Raw genomic sequence first — 27,131 nt, 5'->3', positions numbered from 1 at the left:
TTAAAAGTCTTTTGATGCAACAGATTCAGAACTTTTCGCTCTAGTCCACTTCTGGATACATTTAAATGTCAGGCCCAGAGATTTTCTTTTTTTGTACTTGAAAGAAAAACAAAATAATTTGGCGAATGGGGGTAGATTGCAGTGATAACAAATAATGGGTTTAGTTAAAAAAAAAAAAAATAAAGGAGTCCGATGTAAATGGTCAGCATCTATTACCTTACCCTGAAGTCAGGACAGCTCTGGAGGCATCTACTGCTATTGCAGGGACAGGAGGATATGATCTAAACTGAAAACAAGAGAGGCCTCCACTTGGATCAGACCCTATCACCTCACTTCAGAGAAAAACATGTTATTTCAGAATGTAGCAGCTGGAGGGAAAAAAGCATTCACCATGAGATTATTTTTTTTTAGACGAATGCTGCATTGAAATAAATCTCTCTTCTTCTGCTCTTCTAGATAAAGGATCTTCTGAATAATAAACAGAAAGCACAGTACTTCGTGAAACTCCATGTAATTGCTGGTCGACTGAATACCAGTAGCTTGAATAATACTAATGTAATATATACTTTGACTGGCAAGTCAGGAGAGATATCAAAGGGAGAAAAGGTAAGTGGCCTTCCAGCCTACTTCAGCAAGAATACTACTCTCTGTTCACTCAGCAAGGAGTATGAAAGGTCTTTCTGCAGTGAGATGTCAGGCTGCAGATAGCTGCTGGATTATAAAAAACCACAGCTGTGGTCATACGTTACAAGGAATTCTAGTGAAACTTGAAACCTCACCGGCATCAAAGTTCCCACTAAAATCAGTGAAAACAAAAATTACCTTTAGAGATGCATCACCCCTCAGTGACCAGCGGTCTAAGGTAGACCGCTTTAAAAATGTTTGCTAAAATTAAGTCATCTTAAATCTGCAGGCACGACCAACAGAGCTGGGCGGGGTGGGCATTAAGAGAGCCTGGGTGAAGTAAGATGTAGCTTGGGGAGGGAAAAGCCCAGAGTTTATGCTGGAAACTTTTGTGAACTGCTCACACAGAGCAAGCACCAACTGCACTGCAGATCCCACCTCCTACTGGGAATCAGCATCCTTGCAGGAAACAGAAGTCTTCAGCAAAAATAAAATGCACATGGCAATTTATCATGAAAAATATGGAGTAAATATCATCACTGGCCCAGCTTATTTGATGTCAGTAAATAGTAGGGCAGTCTGATTCTACATTTTAAAAAATTTGTTCTCTACAGCTAATATACTGGATTTTATAATCTGGAATTATTGTTCTTGGTCCACTAAATGTCTCTTAATGACTTGGGCCTATGTGAAGGCTGACATCAAGCACTTCTCATGTTTTGCAGTAGATCAGTGGCATCTGAGAAGAGAGATCTATTTTACTTCTTTAATGAGAACACACTTCATTTGTAACAGGAAAATATCATTGCTGTCTCAGGTCTGTTAGTTTCCTGCAATCTTCAGTACAGTGCAGAATCAGCAACATTTTGTTCGTTTAAATATACATATAATATAAGGAAATGGGTTGTAGTCCCTTCAGATTACAGGAGTTGACCCTTTCAGTACAATCACATTTTAAATCATTTCCTGGCAGACTTTTATTACTAGCAGTCATGAGTGCCTTTTGGGTACACTGCTCTCCCCACAGGGCCTGTCCCTGCTTCTCTTCTGAACTTTGCTGTCCTGAAACAAAATAATATGGTCCTGATCCAAAGTCAAAGGAATTTTTTCCATTTCCTTGATAAGCATTGGAAGCAACCTTTAGCCTCCCTAGATTTAAACAAACCAGGTGTTAGCAATGGAAGGGAGTGTTAAATTTTATTCAACATGCATACTCACTCTGTTGTCATTCCGTAACAAAGAGCTCACTATCCATTGCCTGGCTTCTTTCAGGATAATCAATTAAGAATTAGAATCCAAGGAGGAAGGAGGAAAGGAAAACTTTTGCATGGAAATATTATTGCTTTCAATGGGATTTTGCACATTATTGACAAAGCCATGGACAACGTGGAGCCAACATTTGAAAGCAGCAATGAGGTGAGCCGTAAGCTATATAAATGCAAAGTCAAACTTCCTTTTAAAACAATTTCACATACACTGAATGCAAAGGAGGATGACTGACAAGAGCTAGATAAACTCTACTGAGCCACTGTGCACCAGCTCAGAGAAGCAACATTTAAAGGGAAAGGTAATGACACAGTTTCCACAGCAAAGAGACATTTACTCTTCTGCCAAGCTGGTCCATGGAGGATTTGGTTGTACTCACTGCATTTGAGCGGCTCCTTGGGAAATTGGCAGTCACGATCACTGCATCTCACTGAGTTCCAGAACAACATACAAAAAGGAGGGACCTCTGGACAGGTATCAGGCAAGACTTGTATTCAAAGCAGCAACCTTTCCCTCCAAAAGGCTAATATAAAAACTGATGATTTTGGATGCTTGGGGTTTTTTGGTGCCTTATTTAGCATAATTCCTTGACAGTTCCCTTCTTTATATTATGTTTTTTCTAATATTTTATTTCTCTGCCCTTTCTGATGGGGAATGAAGAGATAACAACACTTTCACCACACACACACTGTTTATATGTTGTGTGACTACACAGTATTTCAGAACAATGACAAACTCTAAATCAGTATAGCACCAAGACAAGAGTGCTACCATCTCAGCCATTTCCAGACACTACCTTCCACCCAAGCAATAAGGAAACCCAAACGTATTCAATCTGTAATAACTGGGTTGCATACAGTAATTCAAAAAGTGTTTTGTAAGAACTGGTATTTATTCCATGTTCCCAACTAAAATAAATCTTACTTTCATCTTATTTCAGGAAACCATAATGTCAGTACTTCAAAATAATGGAAGATACAGCCGATTTACATCTTTGATAGAGGTAAGGATCCAGAAAAGCAATTCTACAAAGCTATTTTCAGCTGTTCTGCAATTTTAATACGCAATTTAATTTTTATTTTTAAACCAAAACAGAAAACTGGCCTGGCAATGGATTTACAGCTGGACAACAGGCCTTACACAGTCTTTGTTCCAAGTAACGAGGCTTTGAATAACATGAAAGTTGAGGCTCTGGATTACCTGCTTTCTGCAGAGGTATGTTTTTTCTATAATGCAAATCTTTCTCAGATAGTGTGTGTGTATATATATATGTAGATATATAGCAGATGCATACATACATTGTCCAGTGTTCATCTAAGCTAAGCTCCTATGATCAAGGCTTAAACCATCTCTAACAAATAAAGATCAAGACAATGCCTAGAGAGGAACAGGATTTGGGGTCTCCCATCATATAAAGCAATGACGATCCCCTGCACAAGGCCCTCACTCTCCTGCTCTTGCCCAGACAGCACAGCCTGGCCAGCCACATGGCAAAGCCCCAAACCCTCTCCTGGAAGGTGTCACCCTTGGTGGGAACAGACAAAGAGAGCAGATGCCAGAAGGGCCCCATTGGCTGGAAGACTGCCGGTGGTGTCCCAGGAGGTGGACATTGTTGTCCTGTCCCCTGGACACCTCCTACCTCTCCCAACACACACACAAGTTGTGAAAGGCCCATGCCAAAATACAAAGTGTTGTAGGGGTGAGGGCATAGAGTGACAGGGTGCATGTCATGAGCTGAGGACAACCACTGACCCAGGGGTTTCTGGTGCACCAGCCAGTGACACCGTTCTCATCCCCATATCCTCTTAACAGGCCAGGCTGGGTTCATGTGACTCATTTTGGGCTGAAACAGCCTCATTTCTTCTTTGACAGGGTTCATGGAAGTTGCTGGAGCTGGTCCGATACCACATTGTCTCCGATACTGAGGTGAGCATGGCTGCTTTACTGACTCAGAGTGTAAGAGCATTTTTAAAACCTTTGCCACTCTGAAGGCAGAGGTTTTCCAAAAACAACCTCCACTTGGTGCTGCACAGCAAAGATGCAAAGGACAGCTATGCCTCTGTCTGTACTAAGGGTAGTCACATAAAGGTCACTAACAGAGAACACAAACCTTTCACCTCTGTGTCACTAATCAAAATAAAATCCTTCTATGAGGCATGGGGTAGTCCTTGAATAACAGCAAATTAAAACTCCATTGTGTCATACTAGCGTGTTATATACAAGTAACTATTTCCACTTTAAAATATACCTTTTGGTGACGGGGACTTAGCCCAAGCGTGGAAAGAAAAAAACACAACATATATATAGTCATCCTGAACCTGAGATCCGCTACCTTAGCCTGCCATGGAGCAAGAACTGCTGTCGGGGGTACCTTCAGCTTCGCAGGGCTGCAGGAAAGAGTAGCAGGAAAAGTACTTGTTGCTATCGAAATCAAGCTCCCTCTGAGCCTATTCTGCTAAGACTAGCCTTCTGTTTATCAGAGAGAGGTAGTTTTGTCATCCTGTAAGCCAGCCCCCTGGTTTTCCCTCTTTTTTCTACTGGAAAGAAAGAGCAGAACCCAATAACACCACTAGCATCTAAGGCTAGAGGAGACTGAAGTTCATCCCCACCTCAGCCCCTGTTGTGGGGAAGGAAGGAAGGAAGTGCTCATATCCTTAGTGAAAGGCCCTGCTCACAGCATCCAAGGCAGAGGTCATGGAGCGGGATCACAGGGAGCAGAGGCATGAGATCCACGCATCCCTTCACAGGATATCAGCACTGCCATTTCCACAATGGTCCAGGGATCAAACCTGGCTATTTTTAGGGAGAGGTGATAACTTTACCTAGACTGGTTGCTACAATCAGGAGTAAAATTAATATCTTTTGTGACAACAAGCTATTCACATGCAGTAATCAGCAAGCTCAGTCAAAATTTAATCACTCTAACTTTGTTACACAAGCAGGGTAGTCAATGTGAGGCTGCCCATGTAGCTAATACAGTCACTTGCTCACCCTAAAGAGAAAGGTTGTCTTTCTTGTGAAATCCATCTGGATTTGAAAAGAATAATGATATGACTTTTTTTTCAATCCATTTATATTCATTTCAGCTAGAGGTTGCCAGCCTCGTCTCAATAAACCACATCAGAAGCATGGCGAAGCAGTTCATTTACTTTAACAGGACCAGCACTGTAAGTCAAAGGCAGCTTTCACCTGTGAACAGCTCACTCTGATCTAGGCAACAGTTTGCATGCAGGGGGAATAAAAAAGGGAGGATGAGGACATTAGCAGAGGAATTTCTTGCTATAATGAGGCAGAAATTTGCAACTTGCCATTCCCACCTGCTGTTAGAAATTAGTATTATAAAAGATGCAGAGTAAATGATTGGTATATAAGGACAGCCTGCAGTTTCTTTTTTCTTATGATTAGCCCCAGTCCAGGAATGATCCTCATCTATGCTCTGTCTAGTTAAAAAAAAAAAAATAAATTTAAATCATTCTGTTACATATTTCAGTTATATTAAACACTTCTCAATGCACACATAGATATTCTTTTATTCTCTTTAATATTATAGTCTCTGATCGTGGTGAACCTAGTGAACACATTTTTTAAAAGGTATTAATTTGTCAATACTTTTGCAAAACTCAACTTATCTGTTGTGTTAACTCCCTTCTGTTCTGGAGAAGATATGCACCTCTGAAAATTCTTGTAAAGGCAGAGTAGTTGCAGGAGTAAATGCAGAAAGAATACTTTTTTTCCTCCTCCTGTGAATTTGGATATATCCCAGATTCTCTCTCACTTTTTCCCCCATTTGTCAGAGAGGACCAAAGATTGCTTATGCCTGCCAAAATCAGTGCCTGAAGTCATCACTAGTCTTCCCATTTTGGCCAGTCTTTTAGTCACCAGTTCCACAGGCTACCAGTGCAGATTAAGAGGAAAACTTTAGATACCACTGTTGTAGATCAGTATTCAAGAAAATGTGCAACATATGTATACTTCTTGCATAAAACAAGCATAATAAAAAATAGATAGCCAATTAAAAAGTAGACTAGAAATCCTTGAAATTAAATTATCAGAAATTGAGAAGCTATGAAAATTTTACTATTAATAACAATTTGTTGTTTCATAGGGACAAGTCTTGGTGAGTGGAGAAGAAATAGAAGAAACAGATATTGTTGCAAAAAATGGTCGCATTTATACTCTTGCAGGAGTTCTTATCCCACCCACAATTGTTCCAATTCTGCCACATCGGTGTGATGAGACAAGAAGTCAAGTCGCAATGGTAAGAGAATCACAACAAATCAATAGCTCTTAACTGTTCTATACAAAGCACTGTAGCTTCCTCTATACTACTTTCTCTGATACTGTCCATAAAAAAAGGGAGTAGTTTTTGGAAATTAATATATCAATGACATACAGCTACCTGGCTAGCAGTACTGCACAAATAATTTGCAAACAGGAAAATCATATGAGCACATTCTATACCACTTTAACCATCTAGTTCTTGCAGTAGCCCTTTTAAATATGTTCTGTCTCCAGTCAAACTTTTTCCTTCAGTTCCTGAATCCCATCTGTGCATACAAGCACATGGTAAGCAGTGTCAAGTTCCCAGGGAAACTACTCCAGATCAGTACTTTCATTTCTACTAAGGATGCAGGGAAAGGAGACAGCAAGTTAGAACATTAACATGATAATTAATTTTATATTAATATATTAGAAATAGAAGTTATAATTGCCCCTAGCCCTGCTTTCTTCCCATTTTCTTCAAATTGGGAATTAGAAAACCATTTCATATTTCAAAGGGTGGATTTCGACATACTTTGTTCAGTTTAGTAGCACGGTACAGGCCTTTACACTCGGTAACATTCAGATACTATTTCTGGTCAGCAGACCGAGCACCAGATTGAGCTTTTCGTTTGCGGTAAGGATGGCTCCAGTGAGCTGTTACTGGACTCTGTTCAAGCACATATCTGGCCCAGTAACAGTTCCGGTACAGTAATGCAAAACATTTACTGTCGTAACTTACAACAGTCCAGAACCACAGCCTTGAAAGTGGTTCCCAGCAGAGCTGGACAGCATCAAAATTTAATGAAGAAAACACAAGAGCTGTCAGTAAAGAACTATTACCTCTGGCTGTAACTACAAAGTGCCCTATGTGCAATATAATCCTAAACCAGGCAGAGGGCCGAGCAGCAATCTCCAATACAAAAAGCAATCAACACCCAGAACATTTGAGTAACCTGAATTCCTTAGCAGGAACATACCTACAATCTATGTCTGACATCAATCAATCCTAAAGCAATACTGAGAAAAATAATTTAAAGACAAAACAAATAGCATCTGTTGCAAAGATTATTCCCCAAAGTGAAGTTAGGCACTTTTGTCAGCTTTGAAAGCTTCATGCATAGTTTAAAATATAGTTTAATATCCAAGGCTTTAAGCAGAGCACTGCTACCAAGGACAACACCAGAACGGAGCAATGGTTTTGCTGTTCTTACCTTTCACTGTACATCTTCATCACTCTTGAAAAACAGGAGAAATATCACCTCCTAAATACTACTTGTGGTACCCATAAAAAGAGACAAAACTTGCAGGAACTAGCAGGTGTACACACCTACAAGAACTTTACATCCCTAAAGACGAAACCACTGTGCTAACACATACACACCTGTGTAACCATACCCGAATGCTGAAAGCTGTACCTGAGCCTAACTGAAGGACAGCAGTGCTTATTTATAATGCCATAAAGAGCACAGGAGAGACAACAGGTCCTCAGCACCTCCCTGATGTGTGAACTGTGGCCAGTTTTGATACCCTCTGACAAGAGATGCTCTGAGCTGTCCCCAGCTGTGTGCACCACCTCCTCCTAGAGGTCATCGCTCCCATGGCAGACTTGACATATGGGAATATATGCCTATGCTTCAGTTACTTTGGTGCAAAGGCAGTTATCTTCACCGACTCCTGAAAATGGGAAGATCTGACCTTGTGTGGAAGTGCAGATGCTTTTCTCTGCAGTGTGACAGAGGAGAGACAGGACTGCCATCCTCAGGAAGAGGAGGGAGCAGGTACACATCAATGGCCGAGACCATCCAAGGTGGAGAAAGGGAGTGAGTAGGTGACATTGAGTGGCACTGAGCAGCAGGGAGAGCAACGCCAACAGAGAGAAATGTTTTCCACAGCAATCAGCCAGATTTTTAAGTTCTAAAGGAGCAAAGAGGCACTTGCAGGGATTTTCAGAAATGCAAAGAAAGGTAAGACCGTAAATCAGCTTCAGCCATGACTACGCAGCTTATCAAAGAACTTTTATAATGCCCAAATGTATTTGCCAAAATACATCTGACCTACAGACCTTTAAAACATAGTAGTGGCATTGGTACCTCAACTATTTGATGCCCAGATGCTTTTGTAAGCCTGGTCCTTTATTCCTTCAAGAGCTGTACATCATGAGGCTCTTCTAAAGCCAAACCAGTACCTGCTTCTTTCCCTGCAGCTCCAGTGATAAATCTGTGGGGAAAATGCTGTAATTTGGGTTCGTGGTCACTTGTCCAACAACTATGAAACAAAGTGAAGTACCATACCACATGTCAGCTCCAGGATTTATTCTAACTTGATCAAAACACAAGATATTAACAGTAACAAACAACACAGCTTTGACAAACTCCGTATCCACACTCTGAAAGGCTTAACTTCTCTGAAATTATTGCATGTTGAGCTTGTCAGAGGACTCACCTTTAAAACTGTCACTGGAGTTTGTATCTCCTCACTCCTGTAATTGCCAGTCTCTGTCACCACTACATGGTGACAAATTAGGTAATGGGGAAAGGTAATCAAAAGGAGAAGACATAAAAAATACTTATATACCACTGGATCATAGTGGAGTACAGGATCTACGACATGGAAGCAAAGAATATTTTTCTCTTCACCATCTATACACAAGACAAGTCTCTGTTCACACTGTCTATATATGAGACTCAACTAATTTGTGGTCTTCCTAGGAAGAAACAAAAAATTCTCATAGAAGATAAGTGTGCAGACTGCGCTAGACCCTCTGACAATGTTAGTTAATATACTGGGTTGAGCAAAGGACGTCAGTACATTTGTGCCTATGTTTATCTTCCGATTAGGAAGCTTCCGTTTCTTTAAAAGAAGGGAGTGGGGAAAGGACAAATGAAGATAAAAAGAGGAAGGTGGAAATCAGAGCCAGCCAGAACAATAGCCCTTGTGCTGCTGTTCGGTTCCAAATCCACGCTGTAAGAGTTAAAAGTCCTAGAGTAGAGGTACTCAAAGTTTATAGGGTAAATCATCCGTAAGTATGCATCTCAGTAGCTGGTATAATGCCTTTTCAAATGACTATCCTTATTGTTTCCATCTAGGGTGTCTGTACAAGTTGTTCATCACATGCATTGGCTCCCTGTCCGCGGGATTCAAAGCCCGTCGTAAGTGACATTTCCAGACAGATTCCCCAGTTGTACAAAATGCATAGACGGAAGGATTCCCCATACGTCGATTACTGCTCTCCCAATATACTGGGCAAAAGAACCAGATATTAATACAGGAGACTGCATAAAATTACAAATATAGACAATATTTTAGTCTCTTTTTCACAATGATTGAATCATTGGGTAATTTCAGCATTATTCTTTTTGCCATTGCAAGATGCTTTGTAGACTTCATAGAAGCTTTGACTCTTTTCTCAGGTAAAGTAAGATCTATTTTGGATAGGCTTTGGCAGAAGAGCGAGGTGAGGAATAAGAATTACTACAATTATTCTTTGAGAGTTAGTAAACGAAAAATAAATGAGGGATACATTTAAAATACATCTCACATCTGTTAAAAATTTCCTTTTGATTAAGCATCCTCCCAGAAGTAACTGTCTGCAGAAACAGCTTCAGAAAGGACTGAAAATCTTCCATCTGCTTTGCATCTAAGAGATGCAAATCTGGCAGCATGTTTTTCCACGTACAAAACTCAGGTTTAGCTGCCACAGGAATCTTGTTCCCCGTGTTATAAAAATTCACTGGTAGTTAGTCCTATATGCCACATTCAGTAATAACCTATATGCCATTATTCAGTAATAATGAAAAGAAAGTTTGTATTATGAAACTCCACGTTGCTTAGAAATACTAATGCTTCCCTTTTGTGCATGTTCCAGCCTTTCTCAAAACGGAGATGCACTATTGAAGGCCCAAGCTTTCAAAAAACCGGCTGTACTAGAGCCTGCAATATAACAATAAAGGTATAGAATTATGGTTCCTTAAGGTGAAACATACATAAAAGTTTTCCAAAATACTGTCTTTTGCATTGTGAACTTTCCTTTGGGAGCTGAGAGATCTTTGGAGATGTCCATGTAGTTTCCATACCCTTCTACAGGGGACTGAGAGGAGCTACTGAAAATCTTAGAGCAAAATACGAGGCAAATTCCAGCGAGGTTTTTTAGCTGCCATACATTACTGATGACAACAACATTCTCATACTCTGTAATGCAGGAATTTTCACATAAGACTTCAAGCCCAGATATTTCATTGCCCCATACAGCTTCACCCCAAAGAACAGGACAGCTCGGTCCTCCCTGGTCTCAGCCCCTCCTGTTCCAGGACTTCACACAACATTGGATAACAATGAATGGGAAACACTCCCAAGAACCACGCTCCACTTGCTCTGCTTGGCAAGTCCAGTCCTCACAGAAGTCATTAGCCCCTGAGAAGCACTTACACCTTTCTGGGTTCTAAATGGGCTTCTACATTTCATGACCACCATTAAGTAACAAGCACAGAAGTCTACAAATCCATAAGCTTTGAGAGTCTTTTGCTAATTCCTATTTCCCTTGAATTACACATGTAAATGAGTTTTTTCTAATACACTTTCTGTGCTCCTGATAAATAAATGAATCAAGCAGCCAGTTCATGAATAAAACAAAAGATGCAGCCAAGAAAAACATTTAGGGCTGTGTAGTGGCTAAATCCCACACTGGTGCAGAGGGGAAGGAGGAAGATCCAAGCAGCATGTCTAATTTTCACAGCATCTCCCTGGGGTAAAACATTTCTTAAAGTTTCTGATCCCAGATGCAAAGGAGACTGCCTGCCTCTGAATTGCGCTGCACTCCCACTGGCAAATACAAGAACGCACACAATACAAGCAGACACACACAGACATGTTCATAAGGGGTGACAGGATGGGGATTTCTAACACTGATGAGGCTGATAAGAACAAGGGAAGGATCTGATGGTCTGTGCATCCCTTTCTTGGGCTGCCAACACCCCTCCTGGTTTTAACAAGGCCATTGCAGTGGCAGTTCTGGTTCAACACAAGCCTTTTAAGAGCCAGCTACCCCTACAGGCCTTTGCCAAAGAGCCAAAACACAATGGACAGCTGTCTTTTGTGCACTGTCTCTGCACTAAGGCACTCGAAAAGAGGGTATTTGCTTTATTTCACAGGAACCAAAGTGTTGCAAAGGCTTCTTTGGCCCTGACTGCAGTCCGTGTCCCGGAGGTTTCTCCAAACCCTGCTCAGGAAACGGGCAGGTAAGCAGAGCATCCGGCAGCACCCTGCGCTCCCGCAGCGGGAAGGACAGGCTGTGTCCCAAAAGTCCCTGAAGCAATTCTGCCCAACAGGAACATTAGGGTCCACAAGAGCTACACCCTCCATTTATGTCCAGTGATGGCCATGAATTTCAGGTTCAGTTACACAGAGGAGGGAAAATGAATCGGTCCCCTCTCAGGTGTCCACACTGCAGGTTTCTGTGGTTCCAACACACAGCAGACAGGCAAGGGTAGGGCTGGGTGACCATCCTGATACTTTTACTTTGCACAGCATGGGGTAATGACCTAGCTCACTGTTCTCACTTTAAAATTGCAAAGGAAGGTAGAATACACAGCAGCAAAGTACGAGCACAAGGAAAGCTTTTGCTTTGAAACATCCTTTTCATGAAAGCTGAGGTTCTTCCTGGTAGTCTATCACAGTCACAATATGGACAGGCATATAATCTCTTATCTGGGGGAAGGATAAAGTTTTATTTCACTTTATACATGGAAATCACCTCTCTTCCATATCACAGTGCATGGATGGCCTGGATGGAAATGGGACCTGTGTTTGTGCTGAGGCATTTCAGGGCTCGCACTGTCAGTTCTGCTCAGACCCTGGCAAATATGGACCTCGGTGTGACAGGGGTGAGTACAGCCATAGTTCCTCAACACAAAAGCATGGGCTACTTCTTTTGGACCGGAGTAACATTAAGGCAGGAGTTAAACAGTCTCTACGGTGGAGGAGCAAGATGTCTCTGGGGTACTTTCATTTCTTATTTCAAAGGGGTACATCACAAGCCCAGAGTCAGTGAAAATCTTCCCACTGACTTAATTGGGCTTTCTGCAGGGGTCGTAGCTTGCTTTATACTAATTTATTGTTCTTTTCATTTCTGTCTCCCTCACATAAGTAATTGAAAAGAAAATCTTTGCTATTCCATTCCCATCTGGTATTGCCCACAACAGAACAGATTCTGCCAGCAATGACAAACATATATAATCTAACAACAACTAGATCTATAAACAGATTGTGTTTAGGGCCACTTAATAACCATCCTTACTGAATAATTTCTGATGTATTGAATAGCTTATCGTTCCAGCAGTCATCTTCTATATACTGACAGATTTAATCCTGCTATGTCAAACCATACTACATCTGAAAGTCTACAGAATATACAACATTAAATATAGATATCTTCCCCATCTACAAAATCATTCTTAGTCTTTTTTGCTATGAAACAGCCTGTCATTCACGAAGCACAGCTCACTCAAAGGTTCAGAGGTACATGGACAAAAACTGAGAGATAAATTCCATGAGAAAAGGCGGTATTGCCCAAGCTCTAGTCCCACCAACGCAGTACATCTTGGCTTAACTAGTCACCACTGGTACTTCTTGGGATCACAGAAGGCTTACCTATGATATTCTTTGGGCACACTGCTGCGCCTCCCAGCAGCACTGATAGCCCAGTGCCAGCAAAGGGCTGGTAGGTCTGTGCTGCTGCTCTGTGTATAGCCCAGCACCGTGCAATTTGTAGGATTGTGGACTCAATATTAAAAGGCTTCTCATATCACTGGCAGTACACCAAAAGTTGTGCAATGAAATAACTTTAGCCTTAATAGCCTAGGAACTAGTATTTTGCTTGTACCTCTCTGAAGTACTTTGAAATTCATTGATACATAACTGCACTATAAAGACACAATACATTTTAAATAGTTACACATAAAACACACCTGAAAAGACATGGATATGATAAATAAACAAGTCCCTCAACAAAATGAGACTTTAAAAATACAAAAGTTTAGATTCCAGAAAGCAAGGAGGACTTGATTCATAAGAAATGCTATGTAAGGATAGATGCCTTTTACCACTGTGGAACTGCACATTGTAATTTCTCTCTGGTAGACTGCCTCTGCCTTTATGGGGAGTGTGATAACCGAATCAGCAGCGATGGGATCTGTCTTCCTGGATCATGCAGAAGCGGATACACAGGGAAACTCTGTGATAAGCAGATTGTTGCCTGTGAGCCCTCCCTACAGCTCTGCCATGCACATGCAGACTGTCAGCTTAGCGATGGTGCAGTGAGGTAAGTCAGTAACTTGTATCTAATTAATATTAACTATGCTGCAGCTCTTTCCCATTTGTGTGATCAAAACAGCACCTTGTAGCAGTACACAAACATCAGCCACTGAAATACCACTATGCAGCAAATAAACATGCACCGCATCGACCTTGAGTTGCAAGATAGTAATTAAAAGATCTCAATGCCCTATCTTGTACCTGACATTTAAGACTGACAAGACAGATGCATACGGATCTGACCCTTGTTCAGAAGGCTGCCTTCCTGCCAACATCTACAAAGTCTCTTAGAAACCTCTTATTTCTAACAATTCCTTAGTGAATTAGGAGTTTGAGCATTACTGGAAAACAATGAAACTCTCAAGCAGTTTGGGGACAGATAACTCACTCTGGTCAGCTCAGGTAAGATTTGCATGCCGTAAAACCACGGACTTCAGCACAGGTTCTCCAGTCCTGGTCACAAAACTTTGTTACTGCTACAGCTGCCTTGCGCTTGCCTCACACTCACCTTCGCACGCAGCAAGTTTGCCTCTTGCCGCAGTGTGTTCATAATGAGTCACCACAGAAAGCAGAATGGGGGATGCTGCACAACTTGAGTGCTTAAGAGATTCCCTCTGATATGGGTTAATCTTGGGGGGGACAACCCAAGGAAACAGGGGACTCGGTGTCTTGCATGCATTTCAGGGAGAGAGCTATCTTCTGTGTCGCCGAAAGAAAGAGCAACACCAGCTCATAATTAATTTAGAGCTATTAGCTCACATTTGCAAAGATCACACCAGTGCAGAATTAATTTCACTCCCCATCTCATACATGGAGAATGGATCCCTGGTTTGACTTAATTAACCCAGTCAATATTTTGGAAAAGAACCATAAGTATACACTTAAGCTATTTGCATCATAAATCCAAGGTTACCAACTTTAAGCTGCCTATAAATAGCATGCTATGGTGCAAAACAATCACTTCACTTTACAGCTGTCCTATCACATTTAATGCCTCCCTCCTCCTCTTGTCTCTATAGCTGTGTTTGCAAACCTGGCTATGAGGGAGATGGCATGAGCTGCAGTAAAGTTGACCCTTGTGCTGCTTTAAACCCAGGTGGCTGCAATATCAATGTAAGTATGTGCTTTTCCCTCAGAGTCTGACACCACAGAAAAGTAGGCAGTGAAGAAGGTTTGGCCAGAAACTTTTGCAGACGGAAAAGTCACGATTTTCCCTGCAGTTTCAGGCTCTTTCCCCAGATAGCATCATTGCTATTGCTTAGACAAGCCTTACACCTAAAGCCAGATGCCACCTAACTGTCCTGAACGGTTGCCTCTGGATCCCCGCCAGGCTGAGTGCATTCAGACGGGCCCAGGAGAGCAGGCGTGCGTTTGCCAGGCAGGATGGACAGGCGACGGAAGGGACTGCTCAGCCATCAACAACTGCCTCCTGCCCACTGCACCAGGGTGCCACAAAAATGCCACCTGCATATACATTGGGCCGGGTCAGGTACATCCTTTCACTTTCATTGTCACCTTTGACACTAGTCCTCTATCCATTTTGCTCTGCCAGTGCTTACCACCCCATTTTCTTCCCCAAATTCTCCTATCCCTCCCAGCTACAAGGTTATTTCCACCCAGTGCTCTCCACCCAAAGCAGTCTCCTTCAGTTCCTATCCCAGAGTTCCCTCCCTCCTACGTGGTGGTGTTCTGGCAGTAAATGCTTTTTAGTAAGTACATTAGTAGATGTCAGGTATAAAGGTCTTCTGGAGATATTAATCCGTGCCATTCCACTGAAGTCAATGGAGCTACATAGAAACACAGAGAGACTAATTCACCACGTCTAGAGTATGCACACAATTTTAATCATTTTAATGAACTGCTGTGTTTTATTGAAATGACAGAATGACTGCAAGTGTAAGGATGGATTTCAGGGGAACGGAATTGAATGCACACCCATAAACTCATGCCTGGAACAAAATGGAAAATGCCATCATCTGGTGAGTAATTAATCATTCCCTGAACAAAGTGTTCAGATACATATCACACCTCGCCTCCTGCACACACCATAGAATTTCCTTGCCATTTCAAGCCTGCAGTTTCTGTTTGAGTTGGAACAAAGCTTTTCAAGCACAGCTACAAGCACCAAAAATGCTATGTGAACCATGCTACGTACACCGAGGACAGACTGCAAGGGCTGCTTCCAAGCCTTCCTGTAGAGAAGGACTGCCTCAAGCCTGGAATAAATAAATGCTGCTTCTCTACAAGCAATTAAAATTTGGATGCACTAGCCTGTTGGGATGTTTACCCAAGTCATGCATCTCTATGCACACAGCTTTATTCAGTAGCTGCATGTGTTCAGCAGACCCATGGGCTCTGCTGTGCTCCGCAGTGCCTGCAAGAGCCACACCAGCCTCAGGCAGGACACAGGGACAGAGCTAAAGCAAAGAGCACTGGGGAGTAGAGGATGGATCTGCCTTAGTTGGGTGAAGAAACAGGGCCCAGTTTATATAGGGAGGAAGTAAGAAAGGGTGGAGGAAGGGTTTAGATTCCTATAGACTTAGTGCATGGTGGGCAGATGAGGGAGTTAGTCCCCTCAGCTGGTGGAGTTCGTCCTATAGGAGGGTGAGGACGTTCATGGAAGATGGTGCAAAGATCTTTTGTTAAGTTTATGTTTGCATATGAATGGGCTTCAGTAAGAGGCTTTACAGGCCATCCCTGCTCTTGAATGGTCTCCTCAGTGACAAATGTTCTCTTTTTCTGGTTCAAAGGCAACTTGTCAGTTTGACTCTTCTCGAGGCTGGGAGTGTGTGTGCCCAAAGGGCTACGAAGGAGATGGTAGAATATGCTACGGAAATGCGGCAGAGGTAAGTAAGATGGTCATCTTCTCTGAGCACAGGACCTACTGCACAGTTCTCACACTGGATCTTAACCAGAGAGACAGAAAAGCCATTATAAACAGTTAGAAAAATATGATGGCCACCAGTGTTACCTGCAAATGGTGTCCCAACGGGAGATGCTTGCTTGATACATAAATGATCTGTTGTGTTTAAAAACATAGCTTGGAAACGGGCCTAAGGGATCTGAGCTATTTCTTTCTTAAGACAAATTGAAAAATGCCAGCCTCCGAGGCCTAACCCGCAGAAGTGCTAAGCACTCACCTCCCAGCTGGGAGCAGTGAGCACCCAGCTCTTCTGAAGTTGTGCCTTGAGGTCTATCTCAGTGGAAATGATCAATTCATTATGTTAAAACAAATCATGCTGACCGGCAGGCAAATAAAACCAAAATAAGTAAATCGGTGAAATAAATATGCATTCAACACCATAGGAAAAATGAAAGTGTCAGCTGTCCCAGCCACTGGCAATAATCTTACACAGTTCCTACTACTATCTGCCACCCCTGCTCATATCATCTATCATTGTTATAAGTACTGTGGCAGAATAAAGGCTCTCCGCTTGCAGGATGATACATAAGATGCTGTACAAATACCAACCAAACCAACATACCTTCTTTCAATTAATTTTGCATGGAGTTAAGAAAAGATTTAAGTTTAGATTCCTAGAAAATTACCACTTAGCCTGGGGTCAGTACACATTACGTATGAAGGTCAGGAATACTTAATACACCTAAAGCTATAGATGGCCTGGTTTTCAAAAGAGTTGGTAACTCACTATTCCCATTGCCAAAAAGTATCAGTACTAGAAAAACATGAATATCCTCCCTTTTCACACGTACTGAAGACCTCCTCCTCCATGTCACATCAGTCAGGCCGGACACAATGCGTTACACCACAAGCTACAGCAAGAGTACTTTGGTACAGCTAGTTTTAGCTTACATACTCATTGCTCTCTCCTTTTTCTAATCAGGAGTTATCTACTCTGTCAGAAGCAGCTGCATTTAACCAATGGGTTAATGTAAGTACACTTCATGGTTGATTTTTGTAGTATATTCAAGTTTGCAGAAATGCCTGTGCCTTGTAGCCTTTAGAAATGGGAACCTCACAGCTATATTCCCATCACAGAGCAGAGTCATCGCAGTGCCTCTCCCACCATTCACGGCAGAGCTGATCATCTGGTTGCCTATTTCTGCCTGAACACCAAATTCTGATCCAAAATTCAGGCAAGTAAGGAAGCTGTACAAGAAGGAGAGCTAGTTACAAGCCCAGTCGCTGAGGCGGAGGGCTACCTAAGCCATGACTAGCTCTGTACATAAATACACTGCAGTCCAGACGACCAGCAACAGGGTACAAGCAGAGCCTGAATATGCCCCCAAGTGGCTCCTTCCAACCTCTCTCAAGCAATAAAACTGCAAGTAAGTGGAGAGGGCAGGCAATGCTTTACCCTCCCCATTTTCACTGTGCCCCACGGCAGGAAAATGCAGCTGTAAGGCTGGTCAATGTGCTGCTGCCGCAGCAAGCAAGAAGGAAGAAACTCAGTCTGTGCACGCTTGATGGAGGTGCAGGAAATGAAGGAAGAGATTAGCTTGTTTGACTCCCGATTAGGGAAAAAACACCAATTTAGATCAAAAAAACCCAAAGTTCTAGACAGATTGATTGTCACGATCTACTTTTTATTTTCACATGCTATCATCTATTACTAGGGCAGCAGTAACATTAGAGGTCCTGCCCTGCTGTCATTGGCACTGTATGAATAAAGATCAAAACCAGTTTCTCTCATAAAGCGCTTAAAACCTAAATATAAGAAATGTATAGCAAAAACATGGCAAACAGAAAGGAGCAGTGATATGTTAATGAATAGCATCAGAAGCAGAAGTCACAGCGTATTAGCTGCTTTCACGCTTTTCAAAGTCAGCCGGCTTGGGGATCATTAAAGCACACAAGTGCAACAGGGATCTCAGGGAGCTGCTTAAAAGAGAGGTCAATGTGGCCAATTTAAATCAGTTATCTGCCTGGCCCTGAGCTCAGATTGCAGCACTGGACACTGCATAGAGAAACTAATGAAGTTAAAGAACTGAGCACAATAGGAAAGGCTGTTCACCTGCTAATGTGCTCTTTAGATAATGAATTGGGGGGGAGGTGGGGGGAATGGAGTGCAGATTCTGTATAATCTACTGAAACAAAGATGTGGAAATTTCTGCTTCACTTCAGAGAAATTATATCCCTTAAACAATGGTAGCTACAAACATGAACAAAATAGGGAGGTATATCCATCTGTGGAGTTTCTAACTTCATACTCGTTTTATGTTTACCACTTTTCATAACCAAATGTTTTTCTTGGTGGTCAGGAAGGATGAGAAGGGGAAGTCTGTTGCTATTTCTATATTTAAATATTTGGAAGGTGACATTGATGATGGCTAGAAAGAAAGATGATCTTAACAGAGGCAAAATTCCCAGCTATTTAAGGGAGCCAATTCCCTTCTTGACTTAAAAGCCAGTATGGGTATTGAAGGACTATCCAAAAGAAGCCAGCTTCCAGATAGTATCAAAAATGGCAAGTTGTGGAGCCTGTGAAAAGTTTGGAGAGCCACATCTTCAGTAAGATCACATTCAAATCTTTAGCTCTCCTTTTTCCACCCCACAAAAAAATCCACACAACTGGAAAAATCCTCTCCAGTGGAGGCTCTCTCCATCCTTAAGGCAGATACAAACATATGGAAGATGAATCAGTCCATGCACACTACAGAGCCCACAACCCCCATCTAAAATTAGATCTGTCAGCCGCAAGTTCCACTGCAGCGCTAGTAGCCACAGATATCCCTTGGACATCTTGAAAAATCCCAGCCATGTTAAATAGTCTTACTTCAAATGGGAACGTTGTGTCATGTGGGTTTCTTATTTCACGGTTCATAATCCTTCCATCTATTAAATAGCATGGAGTGCTCTGTAAGAGCAGGTTACTTGAAGTTATCAGTAACTACTAGTATTTATCAACGTGATTTTTTTTTTTTTAACATTCAAGTGCATAAAATAGAATCCACGAGACAGACTAACTTTTGTGGGAGGCAACTTAAGTGCTTCTTAATAAAAAACAATTCTGACCTAAACATTGGTTCTGCCCTTTAAATGCTGGCAATCTATTCTGTAAAAAGTAGATGCTCATTTACTATTTTTGTATAGCTCTAAGTACTTTAGTTCAAGTCATTGCTCAGTATAATAGTTTTTCCTCTCCAGGTTGGTCACAAAGCATGTCACATACTCCACCTTGCTAAAAAGTCACCAGCTGCTATTTATAGATCGTCCTTAGGATGAATTATTTTACCCTCTTTACTTTCTTGCAGGAGGCTGAGATAAATTTGGTGTTGTCCACTACCTCAAACCTAACTGTCCTCGTGCCTTCTCTCAAAGCAATTGAAAACATGGATGAAGATGAGAAAGCCTTTTGGATGTCAAAGAGTAACATCCCAACTCTACTGAAGTATGTTAATGGTTTGGGGTTTAGGTTTTTTTAATGAATGGCTTTGTATGCCAAACAAGCCTTTGATTTGAAGACACCAGAGCAAGACAGCTATTATAATTTTAAGGGAGGGACATAGGATTCCCCTTCTAGTTACAGTGGTGTAAATCTCTGCAGCAACTCCACTGAAAACCAAGGTATTATTTGTATTATGTGAGAAAAGTTTAAAGGCCAAACTAAGATTAGAACATAGCTGAACCAGGTATTGTACAAACAATTCCTGCTTTAAACCACGGTTTTAGACACACTAAGTATATTTGTCTGGGGGGGGGGGGGAGAAGTTTTGTTGCGGGGGGGGGGGGGGAAGAAGGAGAAAATACAAAACCTTCAAATCCAGTTAATTTCCTTTAGGTATCACCTATTGACAGGAGCTTACAGCTTTGCTGATTTCCAGAATTTATCATCCTCTGACATGCTGCCAACGTCTCTCCAGAGCAACTTCCTACGTTTGTCTAAAGAAAATGGGGTGAGATGACCTGCAAACCACTGTGGTATCATACACCAAACCCTGACCATCACTGCCACCAACATACTTGTGTTACAAAACCACACATAGGTTATGTACCTGTATTTAAAAAAAGACCATGTCATAAAATTAAAGGAATAGATCAATTATATTGGGCCCTCTGGGAGAAACATTAACTTGATTTTCTCCACCATTTTACCTAGCTGAAATTTGCCCACAACATTATTTATTCCTAATGTCCCAGAAGCTGCTGCAAATGCTGGGCAGTATCGCAGCCAAGCGGAAGCGCAGTCCCTGCCTGGAGCAGCCTGTGGGAACAAATTTAACACAAAGAGCATCAAGGAAACCCAATAACTTATTTTAGGGAACTGGGAAGGTAGGAGGAAGCAGTGATACTGCGCACATGTCCGCATGTGCAACCTGATAGTCCCAAACCACGCAAAGGTATTTTTAATGGTAAATAACTACAACTGGCAGTGCTTCCCCCTCAGCCTTTTTATGTAGTACTCTATGTTCTGAGGAGGATTTTCTGGAAATACATATGGCACATTCAAGCACTTCATGCACATTAAGGGAGGGAATATTTCCCCCTACCTCCACGCCCCGAGGCAAAAATCACGAATGGGATCCTCCAAAGTTGCACAGAAATAGGAGGGCATGAATTGGCACAGGAACTCATCCTGCCATGGGGTGGGGGTGAGTGCACCTACCCCGAGTAACCACCCCAGTGCAAGTAACCCCATGGCTTTGCCAGTCTGCGTGTGAAGAACAGCAGAGAGTCCCAAAGTCACCTCTCCTGTGCACCATTCCCTGAAGGCAATCCGGCGACTGGTACGGGCTGGTGTGAGCAGAGCCATGGTGGAGCCCTAGGCAAGCGTTTGGGAAGGTGTGGAAATCCACAGCATGAGCCGCTGGGAAAACGCCACCACCGTGATGAGAAAGCAAACCCTCTCTCTTCTCCTCTCCCTCTTTCAGAACCTCACCCTTGAGGGCGCTCACATCGTGGCTGGCGACATCACATCCACAAATGGGATCATACATGTTATTGATAAGGTATACGGCCGCATAGGGAGGATTAGTACCTCTGCACAACAAGCAATGGAAAATAATTAACAGCTCTTGAAAAAAAGTATTTGCGTCGAACAGCGTTTCATCCTGCATCTGATCCTTGCAGGTGCAACCACAGCGTGTGCACATGCACTGATGTGGGATCTGCTACCCTTTCAGGTTCTAACCCCGCTCCGCAGCACTGTCATGCCGAGGCTGCTGGACCGCCTGGAGCAAATGCCCGATTACTCCATTTTCAGGGGCTACCTTATTGTAAGCTTTCACATTGTTTTAAGAATACAAGCAGTTTTCTGCTTTGTTTGCATTTGGACTGTTATCAGACTGTCAGTGGTCATTCTGATTTGTTTTTCTGTGTTTCACAACAGCAATACAGCCTGGCAAATGAAATAGAAGCTGCAAACACATACACAGTCTTCGCCCCAAATAATGATGCCATAGAAAATTACCTAAGGGATAAAAAGTCTGCTACTCTGGTATGTATTACTCAAAAGACTTGTCTTAACAACTCAGTATCTCATCTCAGTTTCAAGTGGATGGATTGAGAGGACACAGAAATAGGAATAGAGATTTGTTTTCCAGAAATCCAGTAAGTTTGGGTTTGTTTTTAACACCAGAGGAGGTGAGGAGAGACGGATCAACCTATATTTTCCCGGCTTGCTGGAAGAGCCTAGCTATTTGTGCTGGGTTTTGTCCTTCTCTAGATTAAAACCATGCTGACAATATCCAAGTCATTTCATCAGTAGACTTTTTTGGAGGGCGGGTTTTTTCACAAAGAAGATCAGTACAGGAATGACCACAAATAACTCTGAAATTAGTTTCCTACGTGAACAAGTCCAGTCCCCTTTAGCACTGGCAACCCCATCATTAATAATGCCACAAAATATTCTAAGTCTTTCTTAAAACTATCCAGATGTTTGCCCTGTCACTCCTGCAGGAACGCTATTGCCCAGCTGCTTTCTGCAGACCGTTTCTAATCCCAGTTTACAAGCACCATTCGCCAGTCCCAGGACTCAGAAAAACTTTTGAAATTTTCCTGGCTAGAAGAATTTCTAAAATTTTCCTGGTTATAAAAATTTCCTCAGGCAAACCCCATTGCTGCTGCCCACTCCCAGAAGTCCCACACCAAGTTCATGGCTGACCAGGCCACCAGCGCAGACATGTCCATCCCACCTCCCCTGCAGACCTCAGTCCTCGTGCCCAGAGCTAGTTTACATTATTTTGACAGGACACCTCTGGCCGGTTTATATCACTTTATTCTTACTCCAGGAACATGCTTGAGCTGAAACAGCTTTCTGGCATTTATGCCCTGACATATTTACAAGGCCAAACAGCCTTCTCAATCCTGTTGGTCTCCTCCCAAGATAAGCTATCCGTTTCCTGAGTCATCCCAGCACCTTCCTTCTTATTTGCTCCAGTTTGAAACAGCCTTATTGAATGTGCATATCGAGAACCACACCTTGCAGAAGAAGTTTCACCCATGACTTGCTCAATGACATTAATATTTCCCTGCCTCTTCCATAAATATTCACCCTGCCACACTCTGTCCCTATTTTCACGTCTACATTTACAGCCAGGAAGCTGAGGAGTACAGAGTTCAAATGTCTCATCCCACAACATTTACCACGAATCAGCAGACTCACAGCAAAAGTCCCACTTGCTGCTTCACCAGAAGAATTCACCCGTGAACAAGATATATCTGCTCAAATGACTTTTGAACGCTATTGTACTTGTTTCATGACATGACATCATCATTTCTGCCTCACTCACTGTAAGAAGCATTTATAACAAAGTTTGAGACACATAGGACATCAATCCCATTGGATTCAGGTTACACACACACAGAAAGCCTTTTCATTTCCACTACTTACCAATGTTTCTTCTGCCTTCCTTCCATCCTCCCAACCTCGCCTGGCGTGACAATCATAGAATCATAGAATCTAACAAAGAAAATCAGAAAAAAAACTATAAGGTTAAGCCTGCCTAAGCCTTATCCTCTTCATGAAACATCTTGGGAGAACTCTGCCACAGAGGGAAGAGCTCAGCACAGGGAAGAGACTCCACTTCTTGGCCTTGATGCAGCAAGGTTTTGTTCTCATTCTGCTGGTGACTAAAGACAGAAATTAAGACGGATGAGAGTTGACTTTTCCTCCAAAGCATCCAAGTCAGGAGGATTAAATAGAGTTGCACACTGATGGAGATTAACTCTATCTTAATTCCCACCTTCTCGCCTGCAAATATTTCTTCGTCAAATCCGTGCAAATCAAAATAGAATGGGTCCCACCCTAAGAGATGTAAAGACCACTATTTCACCTCGTGGGCAAAGCCAGGCAACATCACAAATCTTGCAACCTGGGGGTGCTTCATGTTTTCATACACTTTTGAAGGAATGGAAGAGTGAGGAGCAGTATGAACATCCAGAACAAAGGGACAGCAGGCAACAGGATTTCCCACAAGCACCTGTTATTGCAAAGACATAGACCTGCAGCAGCACTACATCTGTTGGCTAGGCAGCTCCTAAATCTTCCAGATGCCCCAGTTTCTCTCACATCTACAAATCTCTCACAAACACAACCTACTTCTGCTTCCTCCTTCAAGTCAGGGAGAGCTCTGGGAGTCCCCTGCTTTGGAACAAGATGCAGAAGCCTTAGGAAGCCCTCACAAAGTTTTGATGTATAGACAATAATTTCACCAAATCAATGAAAAATGAATACACTCTAGCAATGAGACATAGAAAACTTTCCAATTAATAGGTGTGGCTCTAACACTTTATCGATGGAAGGTGACCTTAAGGATTTAGAAAAAAAAAAAAAAGCAAGACCTATAAATTACTGTAAGTATTCATCTGTAGGTGATTCAGGAAATCCCAAATGAAGAAGGAAGGGATATGGGTAAGATTATAAAAGCACTCATGAATATGCAACTTTTGATGTCAAATGAACTCATGAAGTTAGTCAAATGACTTTGACTCTGAATTTTTCCCTGAATCTGTCAGCCAGGCTGTACACAGAAAGAGACACTACCAGGCTCAAGCAAACTTTGGTCCCACCAGTTCAATAGCCTTTCATCCCCCATGGTGAATAAAAGTTTCATTATGACAGAAATGCAGGCTGTCCATAGCAGGAAATAGGAAATAACCTGCCAGCTGGAGAAGTTTCTCCCTAAAATTCAGGCAATCTATATTTGGCTTAGATCCTTTGGGAAAAGCTAATTACTTGTCATGCTTTGTTACGTAACTCCGAATTTAACTGTGTGTTTGCAGGATGAAGGCCAAATACGCTATCATGTTCTGCTGAATGAGAAGCTCCTGAAGAACAACCTGCACAATGGCATGCACAGGGAGACTATGCTAGGGTTCTCCTACCAGGTTGGGTTCTTCCTCCACAACGACCAGGTACTGCTGTCTCCACTTGCTTGAAGAAACAGGTTCCCTGCTTTTTATGAATCCAGCTTCAACTTTAAATTAACATGCAGTCAAAAGAAGCTGTGCATCCCCCCATCAGCTTCTGGGATGTAACAGCACAAAAGTTATCACTCAAATGCAATGCCTCTCTCAGACCTGCTTAATTCAAAGTCACTCTTGAAGGGATCTTTGATTGAATTTGATTTCAGTTGTGCTGTTCACATTTAACATTGCATTTTAGAAGTTACTGTGGTAGACGTCCATCTCTAGCAGCTACAAGTCTGCATCACAAAGCAGTCATTAATCTGACTTCCAAGAGCTATTGGAAACCTGCCTTCAATTATAAAACACTAATTCTATTTTCTGTGGATTTACTCCACTTTCAATCCTAAGAGCTCAAAGCACTGGGCAACAAATACAAATTGCCTTTCAACACCACTCATGGGTAAATCAGGCACAGCACGACTAAGTGACACACCCAATTCCATGGCGGAGCCAGGCGAGGAACTTGGTCCTCCTCCTTCTCAGTCCCAAGAGGTCCCTCTGGGCACAGACAAAGGAGGACAGAAAGTTTCTCATCAAAGCAGCTTCAGCCCTGCTGTTTGCTCTGCCCATGGCAGAGCCTTGGAAGAACATCTGCTCGTGGGGCTGTTGCTGGTGAGGGCACAAGGGGAGTGTGGGGTAGCAGTGAGATGATGAAAGTCCTCCTTGAAGGAGCAGCTACTGGAGGGGGCTTCCCTGAAGCCTCTCATGCCCCACAGACAGCAAACCCAGCTCGTGGCTTGCTTTAGGCTCCTTCTTCTTTAGGCTCTTTACACTCCACAGTGGGAAAAGCTGCTCTGCCAAATCCTGTTGCTAAACTTCAACAGGCTGGAAGTCATTTTATGCCCTCCAGTCCAGTGAAGCTCTTAAATGCAGCAACTGGGATGTGAGCAAGTGCTTGATGTTATCTATGTTCGTTGGTTTTCCTGAAGTGAGACTTGTTCATTGCCCCTTCCTTCCTCTACTACTGCTTTAGTTACCATATAGCTACCAAACAGCTCTGCCGCTTTCTAACCAATTGCATTTCTTTTGCAGATATTCATAAATGATGCACCTATAAGCTATACTAATGTTGCAACAGACAAAGGAATTATTCATGGATTGGGAAAGGTCCTGGAGATCCAGAAGAACAGATGTGATATCAATGATACCGTGATCATTGTAAGTGGTTCTGTTCGTATAAATGTTTAAAGGCCCATCAGAGGATCTATAGCCAAACACAGCTCAAATGTACAGAATACATGACACTGTATTTCCCACTAAGGAATGCATGCGTTTTCCACAAAATATATTCCTATCAGAATTTAGAGCATCTATTAAGATGGCTTTGATCCTGCTATCGGTGTACCGGCAGCCTGGATAAAACATAATCAGAGTAGCACAAAAATAAGCAATTCCAGAGCTTTAATTTTCAGAAAATAATAGTAATGCACTATTGCAACACACCTTCTTAGCCAGACCACCTGTTTATAAAGTAAAAAAGTGGAAAAAAATGGAAATTAAAATATTTTTAGTAAGGAAAAAATTTCCTTTTGATTCCAAATGTAGATTACCACTGCACATGCACATGAACTCCTCATAGCCTCCAAGTGTTCTCCCTCTTTTACATACGAAATACAAATGGGTTTATCTTCCTCTAAAGAATAGGATGTGATGTCCTCAAACTGGCAGAGAAAGGTTTCCTTTGTCTTTTCTCCTGAGTGAGTCAAATAGGACAGCAAACAGGCAGCTTACCTCCCCTTTTATGGAGCATGCAATAAACTAGACAAGGAAGAATAAGTAGAAACTTGTGCTTCAGTTAAACCAAATTTAACAGGCATGAACTTTTGCAGCTTAATTCTTTTCCTTGGGATACAGTCCCATATTTGAGTGTATTTCACTCAAGGCTTTTCCCCAGCTTTGCTCTGTCAGGTCCTTTGCACATAGTCCTTTGTTTTCCAATGGAAAATTATTTTCCCTGCTATGTTCAAATACGGCAACATACTTACACATTCATTTAAGCCTTGCTAAAAGTAAGGACATAGTTAGCTAAACAAGAATAATATTAAATATTGTGTACTAGGTACAACATGTATCTAAGCATTTTGCAGAAGCTGACCTTACACGTGCAAATGATTCACACGCACATATAGCACAGGATGTACACATGGCATGAGTTCCCCATTTCCAAGCTGCCCTTGTCCTTGTGTCACAGGCAAATTGTGTTCAAGCTCAGGATTTGCCTTTTGTGCTTCAGGTGGGGAGGCCTTTGGGAAGCATCACTTTAGAAGAGCAAAGAGAAATATCCAAAAGAGCTTTCCTT

General features: G+C 42.2%; 1 protein-coding gene across 1 annotated transcript in view; it reads left to right on the top strand.

The window, feature by feature from the left end:
- STAB2 (stabilin 2) overlaps window positions 1-27,131 on the top strand; it is an 81,633-nt gene that overhangs the window by 19,307 nt on the left and 35,195 nt on the right. The window contains 22 exon segments of the mRNA XM_009694659.1: window positions 457-606; window positions 1,897-2,040; window positions 2,831-2,893; window positions 2,986-3,105; window positions 3,763-3,816; window positions 4,977-5,057; window positions 5,996-6,148; window positions 11,301-11,387; window positions 11,921-12,032; window positions 13,288-13,468; window positions 14,481-14,574; window positions 14,792-14,950; window positions 15,345-15,440; window positions 16,212-16,307; window positions 17,307-17,354; window positions 19,678-19,814; window positions 20,205-20,319; window positions 21,295-21,372; window positions 21,547-21,639; window positions 21,753-21,860; window positions 24,647-24,778; window positions 25,865-26,002. Of these exon segments, the coding sequence (XP_009692961.1) occupies window positions 457-606; window positions 1,897-2,040; window positions 2,831-2,893; window positions 2,986-3,105; window positions 3,763-3,816; window positions 4,977-5,057; window positions 5,996-6,148; window positions 11,301-11,387; window positions 11,921-12,032; window positions 13,288-13,468; window positions 14,481-14,574; window positions 14,792-14,950; window positions 15,345-15,440; window positions 16,212-16,307; window positions 17,307-17,354; window positions 19,678-19,814; window positions 20,205-20,319; window positions 21,295-21,372; window positions 21,547-21,639; window positions 21,753-21,860; window positions 24,647-24,778; window positions 25,865-26,002 (2,439 nt within the window).

The sequence above is a fragment of the Cariama cristata genome, unplaced genomic scaffold (assembly GCF_000690535.1).
Source record: "Cariama cristata isolate BGI_N322 unplaced genomic scaffold, ASM69053v1 scaffold12702, whole genome shotgun sequence".
Classification (NCBI taxonomy): Eukaryota; Metazoa; Chordata; class Aves; order Cariamiformes; family Cariamidae; genus Cariama; species Cariama cristata.
Note: the sequence above shows the minus strand (reverse complement) of the source record. Positions and strands in the feature narration are given on the sequence as shown.